Source organism: Chanodichthys erythropterus, chromosome 3, assembly GCF_024489055.1.
Source record: "Chanodichthys erythropterus isolate Z2021 chromosome 3, ASM2448905v1, whole genome shotgun sequence".
Classification (NCBI taxonomy): domain Eukaryota; kingdom Metazoa; phylum Chordata; class Actinopteri; order Cypriniformes; family Xenocyprididae; genus Chanodichthys; species Chanodichthys erythropterus.
The window spans coordinates 20455147-20482264 of record NC_090223.1 but is presented as its reverse complement, the minus strand read 5'-3'; the positions used below and the strand labels follow the sequence as shown (position 1 = coordinate 20482264).

At 35.3% G+C, this 27118-nt stretch overlaps 1 protein-coding gene across 1 annotated transcript in view; it reads right to left on the bottom strand.

Annotated features, from left to right (window-relative positions):
- Nucleotides 1–27118, bottom strand: part of coro7 (coronin 7) — a 173115-nt gene that overhangs the window by 140289 nt on the left and 5708 nt on the right. Inside the window, exons 2-7 of the mRNA XM_067381280.1 lie at nt 26235–26331; nt 25964–26044; nt 25706–25776; nt 23447–23630; nt 14857–14933; nt 1970–2020 (exon numbers count right to left, since the gene is read on the bottom strand). Coding sequence (XP_067237381.1) covers nt 1970–2020; nt 14857–14933; nt 23447–23630; nt 25706–25776; nt 25964–26044; nt 26235–26331 — 561 coding nt within the window. The remainder of the gene's footprint in view (nt 1–1969; nt 2021–14856; nt 14934–23446; nt 23631–25705; nt 25777–25963; nt 26045–26234; nt 26332–27118) is intronic.

Below are 27118 nucleotides of genomic sequence, written 5' to 3'. Positions count from 1 at the left end.
ACTAAATAAAATAAAATAGTGATTAAACTGCACCTTTTTGTGTGATTAATCGCAATTAATCACACTCGTATCATTAAAATTAAGCATTTAGCTATGTCTGGTGCATTTACAGAAATGAATTATAAATGTACAATGTCTCTGTAAACTAAACAAGTAATCAAATCAAATCAAATAAAAACATGATAAAAATAAAATAAAATCACACAAAAAGGTGTGATTATCACTATTAATCACACTCTTATTGTAAAATTAAGCATTTATTTAAGTCTGGTGCATTTACAGAAATTATTTATTAATGTACAATGTCCCTGTTAACTAAAATAATAAAATTAAATATAATAAAATAAAATAAATAATTAATTAATCACACTCTTCTCGTGAAATTAAGCATACAGCAATGTTCATCGAATTAAGCAAAAAGCACTAAGAAATAACATTTTTGTGAGGTTTATGCTTAAAACAAGAAAATGCTTTCCAACAATGAAAAGGGAAACTAAAAAGGAAATTAATTGGAAATCATTTTGATTTTAATTTATAAAATATTTAAATAAAACGAATAAAATAACTGACAAAATAAACAAAAATAAATAAATAAACAAACAATTAAATTAAATGAAAAACAAAAAATAATATTAAAATAGTGATTTTTACTAGATTAATTATTTAGAATTTTAGAACAAGCATTTTTGGTTTTTTTTTTTTTTTGGTAAAGCACAAGTTGATTAAACTCAAAATTCTTTAAAAAAAGCTCTGAATTATTTACAAAGTTCTGAAGTGTAAATGAGGTTTAATCCATGTAGCATTCCGATCAATCAAAGCACATTAAAAAGTTATTAAAAATTGGATTTCCAAAAGTGCTCTGAAATCATCACTGGTGAGCAGATGCTGATGCAGATGTCTGTAGAAGTTCACATTCTCACAGCTTTCAATCACAGTGCAATCAATAGAGTCGCACTGTTCTTAAACAATGTTTATGTTTTGTTTAACATAAACATGCCTCGACACAATCCTACATTCATCCAAAACAACTGAGCTGTTCACTTGCAATCAAATCACACGAAAAAAAAAAAAAGCATGTGTGAGGAAATGCTTTGAACAGGACAACATCAGAAAATCAGAACTAACATTATACTGTCATTAAACAACACACCTGAAAACCATCCAGGAACAGATCACGTGTGTGTGTGTGTGTGTGTTTGTGTTTGAGATCATGACAGGCCTCTAACGCTTTTCTGAGACACTAATCTTTTCAGTAAATTATCAGAGCTACCGGGTGTTTGCTCAAAGAGCAGCGTGGGTAATATCTAATCCTCCATGACCTCATTTGCTTCATTTGAGCTTTATTTACCTTCAAAAGACACCACAAACACAAAGAGAAACCTCCAGTGAGGTCATCACTCTGCCCTGACGAGGACTGTGGGAATGTTTGATCTGATCTGACCTGAACTTCCTCGTTCCTGCTGAAATCGTTGGGATCGATTAGCTATCAAACAGAATCCTGACACGTTTACGAAAGTCAAAAACACAATCATGGTCGTGTTCACACGGGCATCATACTGTATTGTTTCCCAGGGTTCAATGAATGGGATTCATTTCATGAGAAACACTAGAGTGAATGAATCAAATCAACCAATCAGAATGAGCTGCTGAAGTAACAAGCCGATGTGATTGGCTAAAGGTAGAATACGAAACCTGAGGGGTGAATAAGGACATATACATGCACAGTAGTGGACAACATAACTTAAACTATGACAAATGTAATTGACTGAAACAAAATAATAACCAGATGGTCATCAAAATCCCTGACCAGTGTATTTGTGTAGATACAACAGCTGTAAAAGGCAATATAGCAGATAATATGAGGATAAAATCAATAACCTTGGTGCCGGCGCTAAAGCAGAAACAGGTCAGAGGTCAGTTTACAGTCCTGCACATGAAGCTGCTTTAATAGAAGATGTGTGAACAGTACCTGAACGGCTGATGTCTGGGCCCGCGGGTCAAAGAGTCGCAGCTTTTTGTCCTAAGGGAAAAAAACGAGAGGTTAAAATATAACAATATGAGTTCAGCATGTCAAACTTAAATATGAGAATAAATAAATACATATTTTTAATTAATAATAATATGGATGTTGAGGCAACATTAAAGAGGAGTGTTAGGGGAAAATCAACGTTATTTTCTTTGAGTAAAATCAAATTTTATTAAATGTTTTTTTCATTAATATACACATTTTTATACATGTATTTTATTATTACAACAAAGAATAATTTATCTCCTTAATTTTATTTATTAAACTATATTATGTAATAGTGATATATTTAAAAACATATCTGCTCTCTACATAACAAAATGCCACATTTACCCACAATCACTAATAAAATGGTCACAAATCTTAATAGAACACTTTCATTACTGTAAAATTGTTCTTTATGCTTTTGTTTATATATATATTATATATATTAGGGCTGTTCAACGATAATCGCGATTATCGTGTACAAAATAAGAGTCTGTGTTTATGTAATATATGTGTGTTTGGTTTGTGTATAATTATTATGTATATATAAATAAACACATGTATATAAGTAAAATATCTTATATTTCTATAAAAATATTTACATTTATATATTATATAAATATATACAAATATAAATATATGCATATATTTATACATACATGCATATTTTTTTTTAAATATATACATGTATGTGTTTGTCTTTATATATACATAATACTTATACACAGAACAAACTCACATATATTACGTAAACACAGACTCTTATTTTGTACACGATAATCGTGATTATAGTTGAACAGCCCTAATATATATAATTTTTTTTAACATATACTCTCTAGGCATCAACGCTATGCCACATTTTCCCACAGTCGCTGTACCGTTATGTCAAAATGCACAAAACTTCTAGATTCTGATGTGATTCTTTGGGCTTTTGTTTCAGAGTAGTGACTAAGTAAGCTGTGCCTGGATTATTATATGGTAGAAATTACTTCATGTGGTATTTGTTACGAGTCTGTCAACATAACTGGCAGCGTAAATCCTGGTGTAGACTGAACTCATTGTCAAAATCAGATCAGTCAATCGGTGACCATCAGACGACCCCATTACACTCAAAAACAGCCAATAGGGAGAGTGAATCAGATCAGCGAAGGGAAATGAGCGCTAATAGGAACAGGCTGCGACCGGCACTATGTCTTTCACTCAACGCAACAAATCCTTAATGAAGACCAGAGACTGACACATTCTCTCAAGAGTCCTCACACACCATAAAAACAGAGTGTAATCGACTACTATCAGGTCACAAAGGGTTTCAAAACCATTTTGAGAGACTTCACTGTCTACATAGGCAGTTGTCTATTAAAGGAACACTCCACTTTTTTTGAAAATAGGCTCATTTTCCAACTCCCCTAGAGTTAAACAGTTGAGTTTGACCGTTTTCGAATCCATTCAGCCGATCTCCGGTTCTGGCGGTACCACTTTTAGCATAGCTTAGCATAGTTCATTGAATCTGATTAGACCGTCAGCATCGCGCTTAAAAATGACCAAAGAGTTTTGATATTTTTCCTATTTAAAACTTGACTCTTCTGTAGTTAAATCGTGTACTAAGACTGGCGGAAAATGAAAAGTTGCGATTTTCTAGGCTGATATGGCTAGGAACTATACTCTCATTCAGGCGTAATAATCAAGGAACTTTGCTGCCGTATCATGGCTGCAGCAGTGCAATGATATTACGCAGCGCCCGTGAGCCCCTGCTTGCACAGGGAACGTGCCTTGCAACCATGGAGACGTTTGTGAGAGACGCTGCGTAATATCATTGCGCCTGCTGCAGCCATGATATGGCAGCAAAGTTCCTTGATTATTACGCCTGAATGAGAGTATAGTTCCTAGCCATATCAGCCTAGAAAATCGCAACTTTTTATTTTCCGTCGGTCTTAGTACACGATTTAACTACAGAAGAGTCAAGTTTTAAATAGGAAAAATATCAAAACTCTTTGGTCATTTTTAAGCGCGATGTTAACGGTCTAATCAGATTCAATGAACTATGCTAAGCTATGCTAAAAGTGGTACCGCCAGACCCAGAGATCGGCTGAATGGATTAGAAAACGGTCAAACTCAACGGTTTAACTCTAGGGGAGTCGGACAATGAGCCTATTTTCAAAAAAAGTGGAGTGTTCCTTTAAAGGTGCTACAGAGGATGTTTTGTTTTTTACATTTTTGCAATATTACTTGAAACTGTCTTTACTAACTGATGAAAGACTATTTATTAGGTGCACTGAAAGGAAGAATATTAATACACATCATCTGTGTACGAGGTAGGGCCTTAAAAACATCAGCCAATCGTTTACGCGATCATCGCGTAAACGATTGGCCCTCTGGCTTGTCAATCACTGCCGTGACGTTCCTTTTAAGAGACGAGCGTGGCTGCGCGATCCAGTAACTTTCCACACACCACAGGCGCCGCACGCAATGTTTCTGTCAGGAGACAGGAGTAACAACTGCAGATTATGAGTTACCTGCGGTGAGTCCAACATAATGAATCCAATAACACGATACAGCGAATGCCGGTGGTAAATACTCGAGTTCCAATACTCGTGCAAGAGTTTTGGGAGGCGTTCCTTCGAAATTCTTACGCATGCGCTCATTTCAAAAACTCAGTAACAGTCTTTGGTTTCTCAGTCGACGAAAAGATCCTCTTTATCACCTTTAAGGCAGAATGATAATCATTGCAATATCAAACAAGCAGCACTACATGTTAAAGTGCACTTTTATGATTTTTCTGATATTTCAGCTGTTTGTTAAGGAGTTAGTTCACCCAAAAATGAAAATTCTGTCATTTATTACTCACCCTCATGTCGTTCTACACCCGTAAGACCTTCACTCATCTTCAGAACACAAATTAAGATATTTTTGATAACATCCGATGGCTTAGTGAGGCCTGCATTGACAGCAAGATCATTTCATTTTTCAATGCCCAAAAAGGCACTAAAGATGTATTTAAAACAGTTCATGTGACTACAGTGGTTCAACCTTAATGTTATGAAGTAACGAAAACACTTTTTGTGCGCCAAAAAAACAAAATAACGACTTTTTATTCAACAATATCTAGTGATGGGCGATTTCAAAACACTGCTTCATGAAGATTTGAAGCTTTACAAATCTTTTGTTTCGAATCAGTGGTTCTGAGCGTGTATCAAACTGCCAAAGTCACGCCCCCAGTGGTGAACCATTGAAATTTCGAAACACTTATGATGTAACAAAGCCTCGTTTACTGAAATCACGTAACTTTGGCAGTTTGATACATGCTTTGAACCACTGATTTTCAAACACTGATCCGTAAAGCTCCGAAGCTTCACGAAGCAGTGTTTTGAAATCGCCCATCACTAGATTTTGTTGAATAAAGTAATTATTTTGTTTTTAGTGCACAAAAAGTGTTCTCGTCGCTTCATAACATTAAGGTTGAACCACTGTAGTCACATGAACTCTTTTAAATACATCTTTAGTAGGTTTCTGTGCATTTAAAGTGTTAATTTTCTTTCTGGCAATAGAGGCCTCACTGAGCCATCGGATTTTATCAAAAATATCTTAATATGTGTTCCGAAGATGAACGAAGACATTATGGGTGAGTAATTAATGACAGAATTTTCATTTTTGTGTGAACTAACCCTTTAATGTAAAAAGTCTACAAAGTTTCAAAGACCAAAGTGCAGATAAAGGAGTTTTTGTCTTCCCAAAGAAAGAACAGTTTCTGAACTGCCTGAAATGAGTCGTCAGTAATTCCAGTCTTACTTCCTGCACAAACCTATGCAGGTTTGTGACAAATGTTCATAATGCCAGCCTATGCTGTTCATTGGCTACCAGCGAACAACATCTACTTTGACCCTCAAACACTGTAGTTGTAGCTGAGACTGGAAGAGTTTGGTTTGTGTTGTTGGCATGTTGAGAAGAAACTGTAAAAGTAAATCCACTTTGATGCACTTCCACAGGATGAGGAATTGATAAAACCTACACCATCATTACTGTGCATATATCATGTGCTGAGATAACGAGCTGAAATTAACGAGCGCTTAACCTCATCTTATTAAAAAAAAACAAAAAAAAAAAAAACTTATTCTTATCCTTTCACTTCCTCTAATCCCTCTCTATTGTATTTTAGGATAATCTGAGCACTGCCTATAACTTGTATTATGAGCACTTCTTGTCTATTTGCCTCGTCATGGCGACTCGCTCGTTGTATTCCTCACTTGTAAGTCGCTATGAATAAAAGCGTCTGCCAAATGAATAAATGTAAATGTAAACGTAAATTCAGATATGGTAATGGGCGTTTCGTTTCTGACACACGCTGTAAGCAGTAGACCAATCACAACAGACTGGGCCAGCTGACCAATCAGGCTCTGTGTATTATTTGTATATGTAATATTTTAGTACTTCTAAGATACATAGTTAACAAAAAAGAATGTATATTTAAAATCAAAATTTCATAGCTAGAAAAGCTTGAATACGCCTTAAAAAACTGCCTTCAAAGGCAATACACCAAGTTTTGGAACAGAGTCATGGTGTGGTTTCAGTGCTCAGTTTCAAACCCTCCCTAAACACATTTGGGAAACAGGGAATAATGCTTTTTATCCATTATTGCACCCTTAAGACATCCTCAGTAACCACAGCCACCTCTTCTCCAGACAAACACTCCAGACAGAAGTCACCAAAACCAAGACAACAAATCAAGACAACAGCGCAAACACAAACAGCAACCGTTCACACAGAGCCACACTACTTCACTGTGACATGCTGCATTTACTGCTGAATAACATCAAATAAAAGAGCAGAACCAGCACAAAAAAGGAGACCATAATATTATGCACATTCACGCTGCTCTCGTGTCAACACAACACGCATGCGTCACGGTGCTCTCGTGAACGTTGGAGATTAATATTTTGTAAATAAAATGGAAAATTGTTTTTTTTTTTTCATTCTGTACATAGCCAACAGTACGTCAAACCCTCATTTCATAACTAGCAAAGCCTACTTTATCCCTTCAAGAGAATACAGTCTGTTATTGAAACTATCTTTCATGTCATGCACTGTGCAGTCATGCTATTTTATTTGCTGTTTATAGTTTGACGCTGCAAATGGGGGCCGTCATGGGCAGCCCACCCACAAGGCCGTGCAGTCCCCAGACAGACCCCAGACCAGACCCGGCAGGCCGTACGCATCTGACACTCCTGACCTGAGATCAGCCGCTGAGATTATCATCAGTGTAAACACACAGAAGAACCTGATCCCAGATCAGAATCTGTACGGCTTTAAATAGAGGCTTGTGATTCTACAGGGAGGCTTTTATTACACGTCAAATCTACAACTTTACAGACTACACACAGTCTGACCCATCCGACCCCTGACGCCCATCGCAGAGAGACCCAACGCACATGCTGCAATAAACGAAAAGCACACATGCAAACTCAGGAGCCAATCGCTGTGTGCGTGTGTGTGTGTGCGCGCAGTGGCAACAGCTGTTTAATCAATGAGTGCAGTTTGAGCTCAGATTGACAGTTCTCACGTTCATCTGAATGGTTTTAAATACACATGTGCTCCAGAAAACTTCTCAAAGGGCTCTTGGTTGTAATGGAGAACAAACTGTGAACAGCAGCGCTGGACGTTAGAGCAGCACGATTCTGGATAAAATGAGAATCATGATAGAGATCACGATTCTCCCACGATTCTGAATATAAAACTGAACAAAATAACATGCCATTTACTAGAGGTTCTGAGAAAGTATTATTTGCTGGACTCTAATTGCTGGAAAAAATGTTTATTTAATTTGAATGAATTCTTTCTTTGAATTTTTTTTTTTTTTTAGATGGTTTCGAATGAATTCAATGACTCATTAATAAATGTTTCATTACTGGAAGAATCAGTGTTTTTGAACAAATCTTTTGAATGAATGACTCAATGACATACATTTTTAACGGTCACTTATCGCCACCTAGTGGCGTAAGATTTATTTGGTGCAACCGCTATTTGAAGCGTCAAAGTAGTTTCAAAAAGTGGGTTGTTCTATTTTGATAGCTATGGTAGACATCAGTGTTTATATCCTAACTTTAAACTTATATCTCAGTACTTCTGTGATACTTTGGATATTTGTAACACAGAAATAACTAGGGATGTGCACAAATAGTCGAATATTCGAATATTCGTTCTGTAATTAATATTCGAAAAATAAAAATACTATTCGAATTTTACTATGTTGCTTTGCTGGCCGTAAATGCAGTGAATCCATGATAAATCCTACGCACTAAAACTCGCAGTTATAACTAAATGCACCGGGTGGTGCTGTGGAGCGTGTTTAACAAGTTTATTTTATTTGATCGTCACATATGTTGTCGTCTGCCTCGCAAAGTTTGGAATTACTTAGATGAAAATGATCTTACAAAATGGAATTACTTTTGATCAAATGAATTAATGAAACCGAGTTATCATAATATCAACACCATAATGAGAAAGCACATGAAATCTCAATACCCATCGAGTGAGGAAAGACAGCTGGCCATCACTGCATTCACGACAGGTAAGCGCAGCTGTAAGTTATCCCCGAGTGAGCCAAGATGATCACTTATCTGATAGCAAAATGATTTTGAGACGTATGCTTCCTTTAAGTTTCGTCGAGGGAGATATATTTACGAACAGAAAACAAAGTGCTACTGTTAGAAACTTAGCTTAGCACACAGTTATGTAGGCTATTAGTATCTTTGTCTCTGCAACGTCTGTCAGCACGGCTCGTTTTCTCATCCGAGCATGTGGATATTATTGTTTTTCTCAACATGAACATGTGAAACAATATAAACACGATAACCATATACTGACTCGAGTGTATTATGTACGTTTTGTACAATAACTGGCGCTGTCTGCTTTATTAGTATTTTCCCGCTGCTTTTCCTCGCGCTGCTTGAGATGAAATGCTGTTGTTCTTAATATTTTCTGTTTACACATATTGTTTAATGCTTTGAACTAAAAGAAAAACTTAAGACATAATGTAAGCTTGTTGTGTATATTGCCTAATCGTAAGCTTGTTCAGTTACAAAATATTGATGAATATAAAACAATAACGTCTTTCTCGTTTAACCTCATTTAAATAAACGAATATTCGAATATTCGTTTTTTTACGAGCCCAAATATTCGAATACAATATTTTGGAAAAATGCCCATCCCTAGAAATAACTACTGTGTGGATCAAAACTGCTCTCTCTCTGGTTCAGCGGCAGCACAAACACAGGTATGAATGTTCCAGAATGATTTTGTCAAAGGTTTAATAAACACGGGCGAATCGTTTTCATTAATAAAATAAGATTGTGAGGGTGTTTGAATCGAGACTGCAATATTTTTTCGATTTATCGTGCAGCTCTACGTAGCTATAGTATCCTAAAAAAAAAAAAAAATGCAATAGAATTGTTGTCAATTATTTTGATGCATTAGAAAGTTTTTTTTTAATATTAGAGACTTATTAGCAAAAAAGAAACATGAACAATCTAGATTTTTATGCTGTGATGAGAGCATATGTTGTATATTTCATATACAATCTGTTTACATTATAAATAAATAAATATATTACATCAACGTAACTCTATAGGGGATTGTTTTTTGTTTTGTTTCTTTTTTTTTGACTGCTTTTATCGTTTACTAGGTGAAAATCTTGTTCTAGTCTGATGACTTGGAAAAGTGAAAACACATCTCTTCTTTACTTTATCACTGAAATCTATTAGTTTTTATATTATTTTGGTCCCACTTTATATTAAGTGGCCTTAACTACTATGTATTTACATCAAAAATAATTACAATGTACTTATTGGGTTCATATTGAATTGCAAAACACATTTGCAGCTATTGAGGTGGAAACGGGTAAGGTTAGGGAAAGGTTAGGTAGGTTTAAGGGTAGGGGTAAGGGTTAAGGGATGGGTCAACTGTGTAATTATAAATGTAATTACAGAAATTAATTACAGATGTAATTACATGCAGGTGTTTTTAAAATATAAGTACAATGTAAAAACATGTATGTACACAATAAGTGCATTGTATCAAATGATTAATTTAAATGTAAGTACATAGTAGTTAAGGCCACTTAATATAAAGTGGGTCCATTATTTTCATTTAAATTTTAGTTAAAGTTTTAATACTTTTGTTTTGTTGTTAGCTTTTGCTTGTTTTTTTAAACATGTTTATATAGTTTTTATTTTTTTTTTTTTTTTCATTTAAGTACAAGTTAAACTACATGAAAACTAGCTGGCAAAATAATTTCAAGTTTTTTGTTTTTGCTAACATTAGTTAATGTATTAACTAACATGAACTAACAATGAGCAATACATTTGTTACAGTATGTATTAAAGGGCACCTATTATGCCCCTTTTCAGCTCAAAATCCCCGACAGATCATTTATTATAGCTTGTCAAATTTGCCCCTATTTGAGTGTGAGCAAAAACATGCCGTTTTTGTGTGTTTCCCTTTAAATGCAAATGAGCTGCTGCTCTACAACAACAAAGCTGGAGAATCTCACGCACCCAAAATGAGGATTGTCAGTAACGGTGTTCAGCCTTACATTGTTCAAACCGGAGTCGACACTGATGGAGAGACTCAAGAAGAAGAAGATACAACTTTTAGAATGAAACTGGATGTTTCTGAATGGTTAGTGGATAAATGTATGTAGTTGCTGTGGAGTTGATTCAACTCATCCACTAGCATGTGCTTCATGTTTATCTTTTATGCAAATTAAGGTTTTTTGATGCAGTCCGGCATAAAATGAGATCACATTAGTAATCTAAGCTGTTTTGTGGGTGAGTCATATGTAACACTGATACATTTCTGTCAAACACAACTTCTGTTTGTGCTAGCATAAAGTAATAAAGCGTACAGAGGCTAACGGAAAGCACATGGAAAGTGGAGCTGCCTGAACCGAAGAAACACATTGCATTACTTTAAAATTCTTATATTTTCTTCATTAAGGCGCAGTAATATTATAATAAGATCCTATGTCACTAGAGTAATGAATTTCGTTTTTTCACATGCTTGCAGAGAAAGGCTTGCCAAAACAAAGTTAGGTTGTGCCTTTTCATGTTTTCGGGGTTGGTAGATGCACCGGGTTATAGCACTTAAACATGGAAAAGTCAGATTTGCATGATATGTCCCCTTTAACTAAATAACTCTGGTCTGTAGAACAAATTATGGAAATTTATTAAAAAAAAAAAACTTTTAAACTACAGCCTATATACTTTCAAAAGTACAAATAGCCATGCACTCAAAAGCGCAGTCACATAAGCGCAGACACCAGCCCATAAATCAACACCTGCTTTAATGCTTTGATGGTGTTTTTAATCATAAACTTCCACTGTCGCTGTGGAACAAAGCCTCTGCGTTCATGTGGCAGGCATTTGTGCACACAGCCGTGTCATAAAATATGCGTGTCCATGCCTCCAAACGAGGCCTGTCACGAGCCGCGCTCTCCACTGCCGCCCTCTCCTCCCGTTCACCTAATGGAGGAAAACGGCTGGAATTGAACGCACATGTTGGCAGTGCTTATTTGCTTTAATAAGGTGGATCTGGGGAGATTGGCGAGCCCATTCGCTTAAATTACAGCTCGACTCGACCGAGGGCACAACCTCGGAGTTCAGTCTGTGATTTAGTGTCACATTTCTAGCTTGGTCCTGTTTGTGTTTTTCCTCTCTGACTCTCCTCTGAAGTTTTAGGATGCATTCTGGTCCAGTGTCATGATGAGGTGTTATGCTTAATGGTTTTAGGATGGAATATAGCTTAGTATTATAAATATACTTTAACTGTTTACATATAAATTAAAATATATAAGTTTTTAATATAAAAAAATAATAAATTCAAATAAAATGTAATAAATGAATGTAAAATAAATGTTTAAATAAATATCAAAATATAATATAAAATAATAAATTAATATAAATGTTTAATTTTATAATATTTTAAAAGTTTAACTAATATAAGAAACAATATAAATATAATAAATAAATACACAAGCATTTATTATAATGTAAAATGTTAAAATGAATCAATATTAAATAAATTAATAAGTTAATATAAAACAATAATAAATTATTATAAAAAAATAAATTAAAATAAAATGTACATTTTAAAACATCATAAAACATAAAATTAATACTTTAATATACAAAAATTAATTAATATAAAATGCTAAATTAATATATTAAATAATATAACAAATTAATAATTTAAAATAATAACATTATCACAAAAATAATAAATAAACATAAAAGTTAAAATATTTTTAAATGATACAAGATTGCAATAATAAATTAATATAAGAAACAATAATTAATAAATTAATATACAAAAATGTATTAATGTATAATGTTAAAATTAGTAAATATAAAGTTAATATAAAACAATAATAAATTATTATAAAAAATACATTAACAAAAATGTTAAATATACATTTTAAAATATTATAAAAACAATAAATTAATCTAAATTATATAAAATAATATAAACATGTTAAAATATACATTTTAAAACATTATTAAAAATAATAAAGGAAATAAATGAATATAAAATTAATACATTAATATAACATTAATACATGAATTTTAAATTAATAAATTAATATAAAATTAATACATTATTAAAATATTAAAAAATGTATTAATAGAAAAATTTTAAAATGAATATATAAACTATTATAACATTAATAAGTTTAAAATAAAACAACAACTTATAAAATAATTCATGAATATAAAAATGCTAATACATTTAAATTTTAAAATATTTAATTAATAAGTAATTAATATGCAAAATGTGTTAAAGTAAATTGTTAAAATTAATAAATATTATTAAATCAAAGTAGTATAAATATAATTTTTGCACAATATAAAAGATGTCAATATGTTAAAACAGTAGTGACTACCGTGTAGAAGCAGCACAAAGCACAAAGCATTCTGTGTAAACTCAAACGACCAAATTTTTCCTCATAAACTAATCCTAAAATTCCTCATCCAGCCATAAACTCCCGCATCCTTTGGCTCTGCACCTCTGAGAGCATTAAACAGGCTAATGGAAAAGCTCTGCAGTGTGTTATTATTTCTTTATGAATTGCTCCCCATTTCCTCCTGCAGGGGCGGGTGAGCGTACCTCTCTGTACCCAGGTCAGTCTCCCTCCTCTAGGGTGCTAAATCAGCCGCTCTGGGGGTCTGGCGCCGGGCTCCCGGGGGCCAGGTGAGGACTGAACTCTCCTCTCTCCGCAATACTTCAAACACTACAAAGTCTAGCTGTAGATGCCGATTAATTCATGTATGCTTTGAGCTCTCAGCTCCGATCGAAAGACATTATGTCATTCGGGCTTCGAAATACTAAAACTTGGCTTATTTTGAGCTTTAAAAAAAAAACTCATTTTAAATGTGGTATCAATTATGTCATATAAATAAATATTTATCTAAATATTTATCTCTCTGGAACAATCCGTTTTTTTTACCTAATATGCTGAATGCAGTAGGAATGTTTGAAAGAAAATATAACACCGCAAACCATCAAATTTTCAGTCCAGTACATATCCATCCACTTGATTTAAACAAACTCTTTCCATAAACTCAATCAAAACACTGCTCCTGCCAAACACAAACCTTTTGTTTCCAGAAATAGAAACACATCTGCAGTGAGGAACAGACACTGTGGTTTAATGTTTCAAATGAGTCACAATAGGTTGATCATTCTGACACATTTGGCTATATTAAAATGTTTGTCCTCCATAATGAACCAGTGCTGACGTGTAATTGACATTAAGTAAAAGACACAAAGGCTGATTTTGAGGCCAGATGTAATAAGCTTCCTTAAATCAGATTTACTGATCCTCTCAGACTAACAATCGGTGTTCTGTCCAGGAGCTCGACAGACCTCTGTGACCAGCAGGGTTTATGAGCTTCAACCCTGAGGACGTGATAATGATGTGCTCCGCTAATAAAGCCAATCTGTGCAATGATCCACAGGGATGAGAGGCATGATGGGGAAAAACACACACTTTGGCGACATCTATTGGTGAGAATGTGCTACTGTCTGTGATGGCAAAAGCTTTCCAAATACTTCCACGAAAACTCCCAGAAATACACATATGTATAAGTAAACAAATGAACAAATGAATCATATATATAGATAGATAAAAGACCGATAGAAAGAACGACAGAAAGTGAGAAAAAATGATAGATAGATAGCAGAATAGAAAGAACGATAGATAGAAAGAACGATGATAGAATGAAAGATAGATAGAAAGAAAGAACGATAGAAAGAACGAAAGATAGATAGAAAGAACGAAAGATAGATAGAAAGAACTAAAGTTCTTTCTATCGAACGACAGAATGATAGAAAGAAAGAACGATAGAAAGAATGATAGAACGATAGAAAGAATGATAGAACGATAGAACGATAGATAGATACAACGATAGATAGAACGATAGATAGATAGAACGATAGAACGATAGATAGATAGATAGATAGATAGATGATAGATAGATAGATAGATAGATAGATAGATAGATAGATAGATAGATAGATAGATAGATAGATAGATAGATAGATAGATAGATAGATAGATAGATAGATAGATAGATAGATAGATAGATAGATAGATAGATAGATAGATAGATAGATCGATAGATCGATCGATCTTGTGCTTTCTTTCATTCCAGTGACCTGCATTAACCTGTCCTGTGTAAACCGGTCTTTACACTTCACTTTACACATTATTTGTATTGATCACTGATTTCTCCTGCTGTCTATGAGCCTTCAGGTGAGACACACTCTGTGCTATTTGTGCTGTAACGATCATTTACCTTGCAGGATGAAGCCAGCAGTGATCCGTCCTCCTTCCAGGCCAGAGCCTGTAGCTGATCCGCATGCTGCTCCAGAACTGCACAAATACACACACACACACACACACACACACGTCACAACAAGACAAACATTCAAAGTAAGTTCACAGTCTCTCAGACAGGAAACACACCTGACATCAGTGAGGAACACACACAGAAAAGCATGATAGTGCTGGGAATTTGTGCACAACGCGCGCACACACTCACACTCACACACACACTCACAGACACACACACTCACACTCACACTCACAGACACACACACACACACACACACACACACACACACACACACACACATGTTAAGGAGGTGTGGCGGCACAAATCAATGCACTGGGAGAAGCTTATGTAATATGCCAAAGCAGATCTCAGAGATCCGGTTATGTGAAATTAGAAAATTAGACATTAAAATAAGAAAAATGAGAAAATTAAATAGGAGATGTTGTCTTGGCAACTAACTAAAATAAAACTTAAGCAATAAAAATTAAAGGTGCCCTAGATTGTTTTTTTACAAGATGTAATGTAAGTCCTGGGTGTCCCCTGAATGTGTCTGTGAAGTTTCAGCTCAAAATACCGCATAGATTTTTTTTAATTAATTTTTTTAACTGCCTATTTTGGGGCATCATTAACTATGCACTGATTTTTTCAGCACGGCCCCTTTAAGAGATGCGCTTCCTCTGCCACACGAGCTCTCGACTATATTACAGCGCATTTACAAAGTTCACACAGCTAATATAACCCTCAAATGGATCTTTACAACATGTTCGTCATGCATGCTGTATGCATGCTTCGAATTATGTGAGTAAAGTATTTATTTTGATGTTTACGTTTGATTCTGTATGAGTGTGAGGCTATATGCTCTGTGGCTAATGGCTAATGCTACACTGTTGGAGAGATTTATAAAGAATGAAGTTGTGTTTATGAATTATACAGACTGCAACTGTTTAAAAATGAAAATAGCGACAGCGACGGCTCTTGTCTCCGTGAATACAGTAAGAAACGATGGTAACTTTAACCACATTTAACAGTACATTAACAAGATGCTAACGAAACATTTAGAAAGACAATTTACAAATATCACTAAAAATATCATGATATCATGGATCATGTCAGTTATTACTGCTCCATCTGCCATTTTTCGCTGTTGTTCTTGCTTGCTTACCTTGTCTGTGCACAGATCCAGCCGTTAATACTGCCTTTCCTTGTCTAATGCGTCGAATGGGCTGGCATTATGCAAATATTGGGGTCATACATATTAATGATCCCGACTGTTACGTAACAGTCGGTGTTATGTTGAGATCCAAGTGTTTTCCGGATGTCTTTTAAACAAATGAGATTTACATAAGAAGGAGGAAACAATGGGGTTTGAAACTCAATGTATGTCATTTCCATGTACTGAACTCTTGTTATTCAACTATGCCGAGGTAAATTCAAATTCTGATTCGAGGGCACCTTTAAAAAATAATAAATTTAGAAAGATTTAATATCTAAAAGAAGCACTCAACAAAATTACTAAAACGTAAACTAAAATTTTAAAGAAAACTGAAAATATAAAAAACAAGTTAATTCAAATATTAATAAATACTATAATAGAATATAAATAACACTAAAATAACACTGATTTTAAACAGTTTATTAGGGGTTCAAGGATGTTGTGCTAAAACTCTATTGTTATTGTTGGGTTTTTTATTATTTTTCAGACCAAACCAAAAGTGCTAGAGATTTGAAACTTGGCCACATGATAGGTCTCAATTTGAGGAGACCCGATTGGCCAGTAGGGGGCACTACAGCAATCAAAAACGTGAAACTGTTCCTAGAGTTGTAGACTCAAGATCCTTATACTGTCGAAATCCTTGGCTCAAGAAAAAAACAAAACATTTTTTTCCCTGTTACCATTTCCGTCACGAAAATTTTTCCGCCATTTTGAATTTTGTCAAAAACCTACTTTTGCAAACTAGTCCTAGGTTTTTTCACCCAATCGGAACCAAAACAGTGCAGAAAGATTCTCTGGACTCTGAATATGAATAATTATCAAAAAAAAATAAATAATAATAATTAATTTCAATTCACGGACACCAAGGGTGCCAAAAGTGGGTGAAGCCACTTTTACTAAAATGGCTATAACTCGAGAAAGGAATGAGATATTTTCACCAAACTCGGTACATGAGTATGAGCTCACAGTAGAAAAGTTGCTGCGATTGAACACTTGGTGGCGCTATAACATGAAAAGTTATAAATACGCAACTGTTAGTCCGATTGACTTGAAAATTGGCATGCAGTGTCTTGGTCCAAGGGGGACATTGGCGTAACTCCAAAAACATGGCCGCCATTGGCCAATGAAGTTTGAGAACCTGTTAGATAAGGTTAACGGAGGCCGACCGGAACAAAACTCGATGGGCATGTTCGACTCATGGCCCTAGAAGTCTGTAAGAATTTTGAAAGAAATCGGCCACTAGTTGGCGCTAATGAGTTTTACGCCTCTGTAATCATGTGGTGTTTAAAAAATCCACACAATATGCATATCATTTGATAGATCTCCTCATGCTGAACAACTTTGCCTCAAGAACCAATGCTGTCAATCAAACTGTTCATTATATATTCATGATATGTAAAAGCCCTACTTTTACAAAATAGTCCTAGGTTTTTCGAATGCGAGGTAAATGGGTAAACGTATTGGGTTTTTCAGATCTAATGGACAAAATAAGATTGCACAATGTACATACGAAACATACGGAAAGCATCAGCTTTTGTTTCTGCTCTGACAGCCTCAAGACCAGCCGAACACGGTGAGTGTTAGAAATCAGTAATGGTGAGAGAACATTGTGCTCAGTAAGTTTTTCGGCTTCACACCAAGTGCAAATCAGATCTGACTTGTACACTTCCCATAATGTTTAAGCATTTGGTCAGTAGGAGGAGAATAGAATACAAACACAAATTTTGACCTCATGAGCTTTTCCACTACGAAAGCAATCTGGTCGAATGCGTTTTCGCCTATCTCTGGAAGTGGTCGAAAGTGAACAAGTTCAAAACATTTTAGACCCTGTTTACACCCGTATATAGAGTCGCTTGTGATACGATCGACCAAAAAGCATCTTAATACCAAGTGAAAACAGAGCCTGAGAGAAAAATTGAGGAATTAATTCCAGGGTTAATATAGTTAACTAAATCCATAAAAAAAAACTAAAAAAACGTATTTGTTACTTAAAAGAAAATAAAAAGAACTACCTTGCCATTGCTACTTGCCATTGCAACATTTCTCATTTTCTCAAAGATCTGATTCCGTGGCACTGAATTCATTTTAAGTGACAGAGTCTGGTGTAAAATGACAGAGGGAGTGAATAAACACAGCTAACAGGGACACAAGCGCATGAAAACGGATGAAGGCAGACAGTGATGTGAGATGTGAGGTTGGGAAGCACCAGCAGCCATCATGGGGCTCCGGGGACACGCGGCCCAAAGCTCTGAGGGGCTTCTGAGTTCAAACATTTACCTCAGCCGCTCCACGTCAGACCCCAGAGGACTGTAACAATTGCAGCCCTGGAAACCACCAGAGGCTCAGCAGATCAAACCAAACATTGAAATACACACAGAGACAAAACAAACAAAAAGAAACACACAGCAGAGACAAAAGAAAAGCTGCAGACAAAACCCTCATGAACTGCATTATTCAGGCTGTAATTGCTGTAAAGTCATGCATTCAGACGAGGGACGAGGTTTTAGCAGTTTACTTGATTGGACACTTGATTGTATCTTTTCATTATTGTGCACTTATAGCACTCTTCAGTAGTAGAAACATATTTGATTTAAATAATAAATAGATTTTTGGGCCTTATAAAATTTGTCTTTGCAAATCAGGCTGGATGTTAATTAACTTACGACGCTATCATGTTGCATGTTTAAAAAAAAACAGCAAATTAATTAATTAAATAATAAATAAATAAATAAACTAATTAAATAAATGTATAAATAAATAAAAATTTATTAATTAGTTAAAAATAAATAAATAAAACAAATAATTTAAAAGAATAAAAAATTAATAATTAAAAAACATTTCAATAAATGTATAAATAAATTAAAACAAATGTATTAGTTAAAATTAAAATAAATCAAATTAATTAATTAACACACCTGACATCAGTGAGGAACACACACAGAAAAGCATGATAGTGCTGGGAATTTGTGCACAACGCGCGCACACACTCACACACACACTCACACTCACACACACACTCACACTCACAGACACACACACTCACAGACACACACACACATGTTAAGGAGGTGTGGCGGCACAAATCAATGCACTGGGAGAAGCTTATGTAATATGCCAAAGCAGATCTCAGAGATCCGGTTATGTGAAATTAGAAAATTAGACATTAAAATAAGAAAAATGAGAAAAGTGAAAGCCAGTAGGGGAAGGGCAAACTCTGTTTCATTGGCTGCAGCGCTGCACGCGACCGGCACCTGAGCTGAGCCTGCATGAGTGGCACTAGAAGGAGATTGTCGCGGTTGTCGGGTGAGACGACTTAACGTTGTCGGAAAGGTGAGTAAGGTTATAATGGTTAACGAAAACGGACGAAAAAACGAAAACTAGGTGGGAAAAAACACCGTCATTAACTGAAATAAAAATAAAAACGAGGCATTACAAAAAAAAAACGATAACCAAAACTGTAATGTGTGTTTGGCAAAACTAACTAAAATGAAATAAAATTATAGATTAAATGTCCTTATTTTTCGTCTTTGTCAATGTCTTTCATAGAGCAAACGTTCATCTACATTTCATTTCCCTGCGTCCCTCACTCATGCGTCTCTCTCACATACTCGCGCGCGCACAGCCCCTCCCTTCCATGCACACCGCGCCTCCATGAGAACGAGTGTTGGAAGCAAGTTCGCGAAAGGTTGGTATCTCGTTGGCGTTGGTAGGGGAGTGCCCTTTTTTTTTTAGGTCAGAGCAACTGCCCCTCAAAATTCCTGTGCACGTCCCTGAGTGTGAGGCTATATGCTCTGTGGCTAACGGCTAATGCTACACTGTTGGAGAGATTTATAAAGAATGAAGTTGTGTTTATGCATTATACAGACTGACACTGTTTAAAAATGAAAATAGCGACGGCTCTTGTCTCCGTGAATACAGTAAGAAACAATGGTAACTTTAACCACATTTAACAGTACATTAGCAAGATGCTAACGAAACATTTAGAAAGACAATTTACAAATATCACTAAAAATATCATGATATCATGGATCATGTCAGTTATTACTGCTCCATCTGCCATTTTTCGCTGTTGTTCTTGCTTGCTTACCTTGTCTGTGCACAGATCCAGCCGTTAATACTGCCTTTCCTTGTCTAATGCGTCGAATGGGCTGGCATTATGCAAATATTGGGGTCATACATATTAATGATCCCGACTGTTACGTAACAGTTGGTGTTATGTTGAGATCCAAGTGTTTTCCGGATGTCTTTTAAACAAATGAGATTTACATAAGAAGAAGTAACAATGGGGTTTGAGACTCACTGTATGTCATTTCCATGTACTGAACTCTTGTTATTCAACTATGCCGAGGTAAATTCAAATTCTGATTCGAGGGCACCTTTAAAAAATAATAAATTTAGAAAGATTTAATATCTAAAAGAAGCACTCAACAAAATTACTAAAACGTAAACTAAAATTTTAAAGAAAACTGAAAATATAAAAAACAAGTTAATTCAAATATTAATAAATACTATAATAGAATATAAATAACACTAAAATAACACTGATTTTAAACAGTTTATTAGGGGTTCAAGGATGTTGTGCTAAAACTCTATTGTTATTGTTGGGTTTTTTATTATTTTTCAGACCAAACCAAAAGTGCTAGAGATTTGAAACTTGGCCACATGATAGGTCTCAATTTGAGGAGACCCGATTGGCCAGTAGGGGGCACTACAGCAATCAAAAACGTGAAACTGTTCCTAGAGTTGTAGACTCAAGATCCTTATACTGTCGAAATCCTTGGCTCAAGAAAAAAACAAAACATTTTTTTCCCTGTTACCATTTCCGTCACGAAAATTTTTCCGCCATTTTGAATTTTGTCAAAAACCTACTTTTGCAAACTAGTCCTAGGTTTTTTCACCCAATCGGAACCAAAACAGTGCAGAAAGATTCTCTGGACTCTGAATATGAATAATTATCAAAAAAAAAAAAAAAAAAAAAAAAAATTAATTTCAATTCACGGACACCAAGGGTGCCAAAAGTGGGTGAAGCCACTTTTACTAAAATGGCTATAACTCGAGAAAGGAATGAGATATTTTCACCAAACTCGGTACATGAGTATGAGCTCACAGTAGAAAAGTTGCTGCGATTGAACACTTGGTGGCGCTATAACATGAAAAGTTATAAATATGCAACTGTTAGTCCGATTGACTTGAAAATTGGCATGCAGTGTCTTGGTCCAAGGGGGACATTGGCGTAACTCCAAAAACATGGCCGCCATTGGCCAATGAAGTTTGAGAACCTGTTAGATAAGGTTAACGGAGGCCGACCGGAACAAAACTCGATGGGCATGTTCGACTCATGGCCCTAGAAGTCTGTAAGAATTTTGAAAGAAATCGGCCACTAGTTGGCGCTAATGAGTTTTACGCCTCTGTAATCATGTGGTGTTTCAAAAATCCACACAATATGCATATCATTTGATAGATCTCCTCATGCTGAACAACTTTGCCTCAAGAACCAATGCTGTCAATCAAACTGTTCATTATATATTCATGATATGTAAAAGCCCTACTTTTACAAAATAGTCCTAGGTTTTTCGAATGCGAGGTAAATGGGTAAATGTATTGGGTTTTTCAGATCTAATGGACAAAATAAGATTGCACAATGTACATACGAAACATACGGAAAGCATCAGCTTTTGTTTCTGCTCTGACAGCCTCAAGACCAGCCGAACACGGTGAGTGTTAGAAATCAGTAATGGTGAGAGAACATTGTGCTCAGTAAGTTTTTCGGCTTCACACCAAGTGCAAATCAGATCTGACTCGTACACTTCCCATAATGTTTAAGCATTTGGTCAGCAGGAGGAGAATAGAATACAAACACAAATTTTGACCTCATGAGCTTTTCCACTACGAAAGCAATCTGGTCGAATGCGTTTTCGCCTATCTCTGGAAGTGGTCGAAAGTGAACAAGTTCAAAACATTTTAGACCCTGTTTACACCCGTATATAGAGTCGCTTGTGATACGATCGACCAAAAAGCATCTTAATACCAAGTGAAAACAGAGCCTGAGAGAAAAATTGAGGAATTAATTCCAGGGTTAATATAGTTAACTAAATCCATAAAAAAAAACTAAAAAAACGTATTTGTTACTTAAAAGAAAATAAAAAGAACTACCTTGCCATTGCTACTTGCCATTGCAACATTTCTCATTTTCTCAAAGATCTGATTCCGTGGCACTGAATTCATTTTAAGTGACAGAGTCTGGTGTAAAATGACAGAGGGAGTGAATAAACACAGCTAACAGGGACACAAGCGCATGAAAACGGATGAAGGCAGACAGTGATGTGAGATGTGAGGTTGGGAAGCACCAGCAGCCATCATGGGGCTCCGGGGACACGCGGCCCAAAGCTCTGAGGGGCTTCTGAGTTCAAACATTTACCTCAGCCGCTCCACGTCAGACCCCAGAGGACTGTAACAATTGCAGCCCTGGAAACCACCAGAGGCTCAGCAGATCAAACCAAACATTGAAATACACACAGAGACAAAACAAACAAAAAGAAACACACAGCAGAGACAAAAGAAAAGCTGCAGACAAAACCCTCATGAACTGCATTATTCAGGCTGTAATTGCTGTAAAGTCATGCATTCAGACGAGGGACGAGGTTTTAGCAGTTTACTTGATTGGACACTTGATTGTATCTTTTCATTATTGTGCACTTATAGCACTCGTCAGTAGTAGAAACATATTTGATTTAAATAATAAATAGATTTTTGGGCCTTATAAAATTTGTCTTTGCAAATCAGGCTGGATGTTAATTAACTTACGACGCTATCATGTTGCATGTTTAAAAAAAACCAGCAAATTAATTAATTAAATAATAAATAAATAAATAAACTAATTAAATAAATGTATAAATAAATAAAAATTTATTAATTAGTTAAAAATAAATAAATAAAACAAATAATTTAAAAGAATAAAAATTTAATAATTAAAAAACATTTCAATAAATGTATAAATAAATTAAAACAAATGTATTAGTTAAAATTAAAATAAATCAAATTAATTAATTAAAATTAATTTAAAAAGAAATACATTAAAATAAATTAATTAGTTTTAACAAAAATAAATAAATGAATTGAAAAAATATAAACAAGCAAATACATAAATGAAAAACAAAAAAAATCAAAATTAAACAATCAAATCTAGCACCCCAGAAATGGCCAAGCATATTGAGATGAAAAACAGTTACAGTCTGAATAAGGCTTAAGTGTACACTTAAATTAATCAAAGACAAGACTAAAACAGGTGTTTAACAGCAGTGATGGTTGTACGTCTGAATGCAAAAGGTGTGAGTTCACCTGTCAAGGCGGAGTCTCGTGTGACGTCCCACACCTGAACGCCCCTCGCAGACGCCACGGCAAGCAGACCTGAGGCCGCTGGGTGGAAGAGAACGACCTCCAGTCGTCCGTCTTTGGGGGTCAGAGTGACCTCGGCATTACTGGGCTGATCCTGATCCGGATCACACACACGCCAGAGTTTCACCTGAATGAGGGGAGAGAGAGAGAGAGAAAGGTATTATTAAACACTATATTGTGGTAATTCCTAAATACATGTGTTAAATCAAGAAAATGTATATACAGTCTTTATAAAATCCCTAAACACAACAAAAATTAAATCTGTCCCAGACGGACAGACAGGACAAGATAGACGGGACAGGCCAGATGGACAGGACAGATGGACAAGACAGATGGACAAGAGACAGGACAGGCCAGACGGACAGGATAGGACAGATGGACGAGACAGACAGACGGACAAGACAGATGGACAAGAAATAAAGACAGGACAGATAGACAAGACAAACAGGAGAGGACAGATAGACAAGACAGACAGACAAGACAGATGGACAAGAAAGACAGACAGGACAGGACAAATGGACGAGACGGACAGGACATAACAGACAAGGCAGATGGACAGACGGAAAAGACAGACAGGATAGGACAGAAGGACAGGACATATGGACAGGACAGGACAAATAGGACAGACTAAAAAAAAGACAGACAGACAGAAGAAGGGACAGACAGATGGATAAGACAGACGGACAGGATAGGACAGACATGACAGATGGACAAGATAGACAGACAGGACAGATGGACAAACAGGACAGATGAACAGACGGACAAGACAGACAGGCGGGATAGACAGACACAGGACAGATAAACAAGACAGACAGATGGACAGGACAGAAGGACAGGACATATGGACAAGACAGACGGACAGGACATAACAGATAGGACAGACAGGCGGACAGGACAGATGGACAGACGAACGAACGAAGGGACAGAACAGACGGAGAGGACAGACGGAGGGATGGGCTGACAGGACAGGACAGATAGATGGACAGACGGAGGGATGGACATACAGATAGGACCAGACAGGACAGACTTACAGACAGACAGTCAATTTTATTCATTTTCTAAGCGTCTAATACCAATTTACAGCAGTTTAACTGAAGCAAAAGTAACCATGGTATTTTGGCAGAATCCAAGATTACCATGGGAAATATCCCTAACGGAACTGGTCGGACTCTGAGCGTGTTGTGCTGGGAATACTAAACACTGAACTCCACTGACTCAGACATACACTGGAGCAGATGTCAGGTGGAGGCCAGCTGTGCAGAGATATGAAGGCATCAGCAGATAGATTCATCAACAGCCTCGTGTGTGTTTGTCTCTTCATTCTGCTGAGCTTTCAAATCACGGCTTTAAATGCGAGAAAGGAAAACCAGACCTGAGTGTCAGCGCCGTCTGCCAACCTCCTCAACATCTGTGTGGAGTTACAGCTGCTAAAAATGCTATTTACAGAAGTGATATAACAACACCTCCAGAGAAATGTGATTGTGTGTGTGTTTGCTTTTCTGTAGTTGAGGTGAACAGACAAAACAGCTCAACAAAAGCATGTTGCTGACGGCTGATGAAGCACATTCTTAAAGACTGAACCAATGAAAAAATAATAATAATAATAATAATAAATTACAAAATTAAAAGTAAATAAAATACATTAAAATTAATAAATTAAATTAATTTCAAAAACTAAATAAATAAATAAATATATTTAAAAATAAGTAAATGATAAAAGTAAAAAAAATAAATTAAAAATGTAATTAAATAAAATGTACATTAATAATACAATAAAATAAAAATAAATTACAAATAAAATTAAATAATAAAATTAAATTAAAAAATAAATTTAATTAAATTGAATATAATAATAAAAAAATTAAATAAAAAAAAAATTAATTAAAAAAAAAGTCATTGGGTTTGATAGGTTTTTTTATGTTCATATTATTGAAGACATTCAGAGATTTAAGATAATGTGCTTACATGGTGCATGATATTATATTATATTATATTATATTATATTATATTATATTATATTATATTATATATTGTTGTTTGTCATTTTACCCTGTATTATGTGATTAAATTTCAGATATACCCGCCCCTAAATGTGGTTGGTCACTTTACATGTCACTCAGAAGGTCTTTTCCAGTTCTTGCTCAGAATAAGCAGCTGATCAGACGAGCAACACAAAACTATCAGTGCTTTAGCGTGACTTACAGTCTCATCAGCTGAGCAGGTCGACAGCAGGTAATCATCAAACGGAGAGAAGTCCAAGTCGGTCACGAGGTCTGGGACAGAAAGATCGGAAAGAGAATTAGGACAAAGTCGAATGGGTTTATTTTTAGTGAACCGTGACATTTGCATCTGACAGCATCCAAACATCGCTTTTATTTGCTCCAGGCATCCTCACAGACACCTATTTTTGCTCTGAATGAAGTTAAGCATGTTAGTTGGACCTATAGTATTGTGTCTTACCAGCATGGCATGAAATCTGGGTCACGGTCCACTTCCCGTCAGATCCGGCATTCACAGAAGACAGGCCGATCATCCCACCTCCTCCAGAGACAGAATAAACAAGGTTACGATAAAAACACTGTATACAAAACTCAAGACAGACTGGTTCTTCTGTTGTTTAATCTGATCTGGCATCTGGTTTAGTGTGCAAACATTATCAGAGGTGCTCAGACGTTCAGATGTGATAGTGAAGACGCTCAGACAGACATGCAGCAGAATCAAGGGTTCGTACCAGCCTGATCCGTGTTGAAGGCCACCAGACTGCAGCTGGATTTGATGTGGTTGCCCTGAGAAGAGAAGGAACCTCCTCGTACATTTGCAATCCAGCCCTGAGAAGAGAGACAGGGGTGTTGTTAAATCAGCTGGCATCTTAAAATGAAGAAGTAACTGCAGGGGGTTTGTGTGAGTAGATGAAAATAGTTATTAAATAATAGGGATGCATGATATATCGGCTACAGTATCGGTATCGGCCGATATATGTTTATTTTTAATGTTATCGTTATCAGCCCGATAAGAAAATTTAACGATATTTTAAAGCCGATAAATAATGGATTATTTTCTTCAGCTGAGACACTTCAGATGCACTCTGTCCACCATGATGGTTTTGAATTGCTTGAAATATGATTTAAATCACTTCAAAAAAGAAAATACATTTAAGTACAGCTCATATAGGCTACATAATATTATAATGAGAATATTATAATTGTGTGCTTGGGACATGATTTTTAATGGTGACACTTTTTTTGTAATTAGCCTCTCAAAAATTATATAAAAATTTGGATTTAGATTTATTGGCCAATATATCGGTTATCGGCTTTCAAATATAAACAATTATCGGTTATCGGTACCGGTCAAATTTTCATCCCTTATAAATAATAAAACCATAAAAATATAAAAGTAGTCATTTTAAAATTTAATAAATATTAAAATCATAAAATGTAAAATTAAGTGATTTTTAAAATAAGAATAATGAAAATATAACACTCAATAATGAAATAATAATAAAAAATTGAAATACTAATTTTAAAATCAAAATTTAGCCTACTAAAAAAATTTAATACATTTAAAATAAAAAAGTAATTTTAAAAATAAAAAATGCAAATATAATACTAAAAT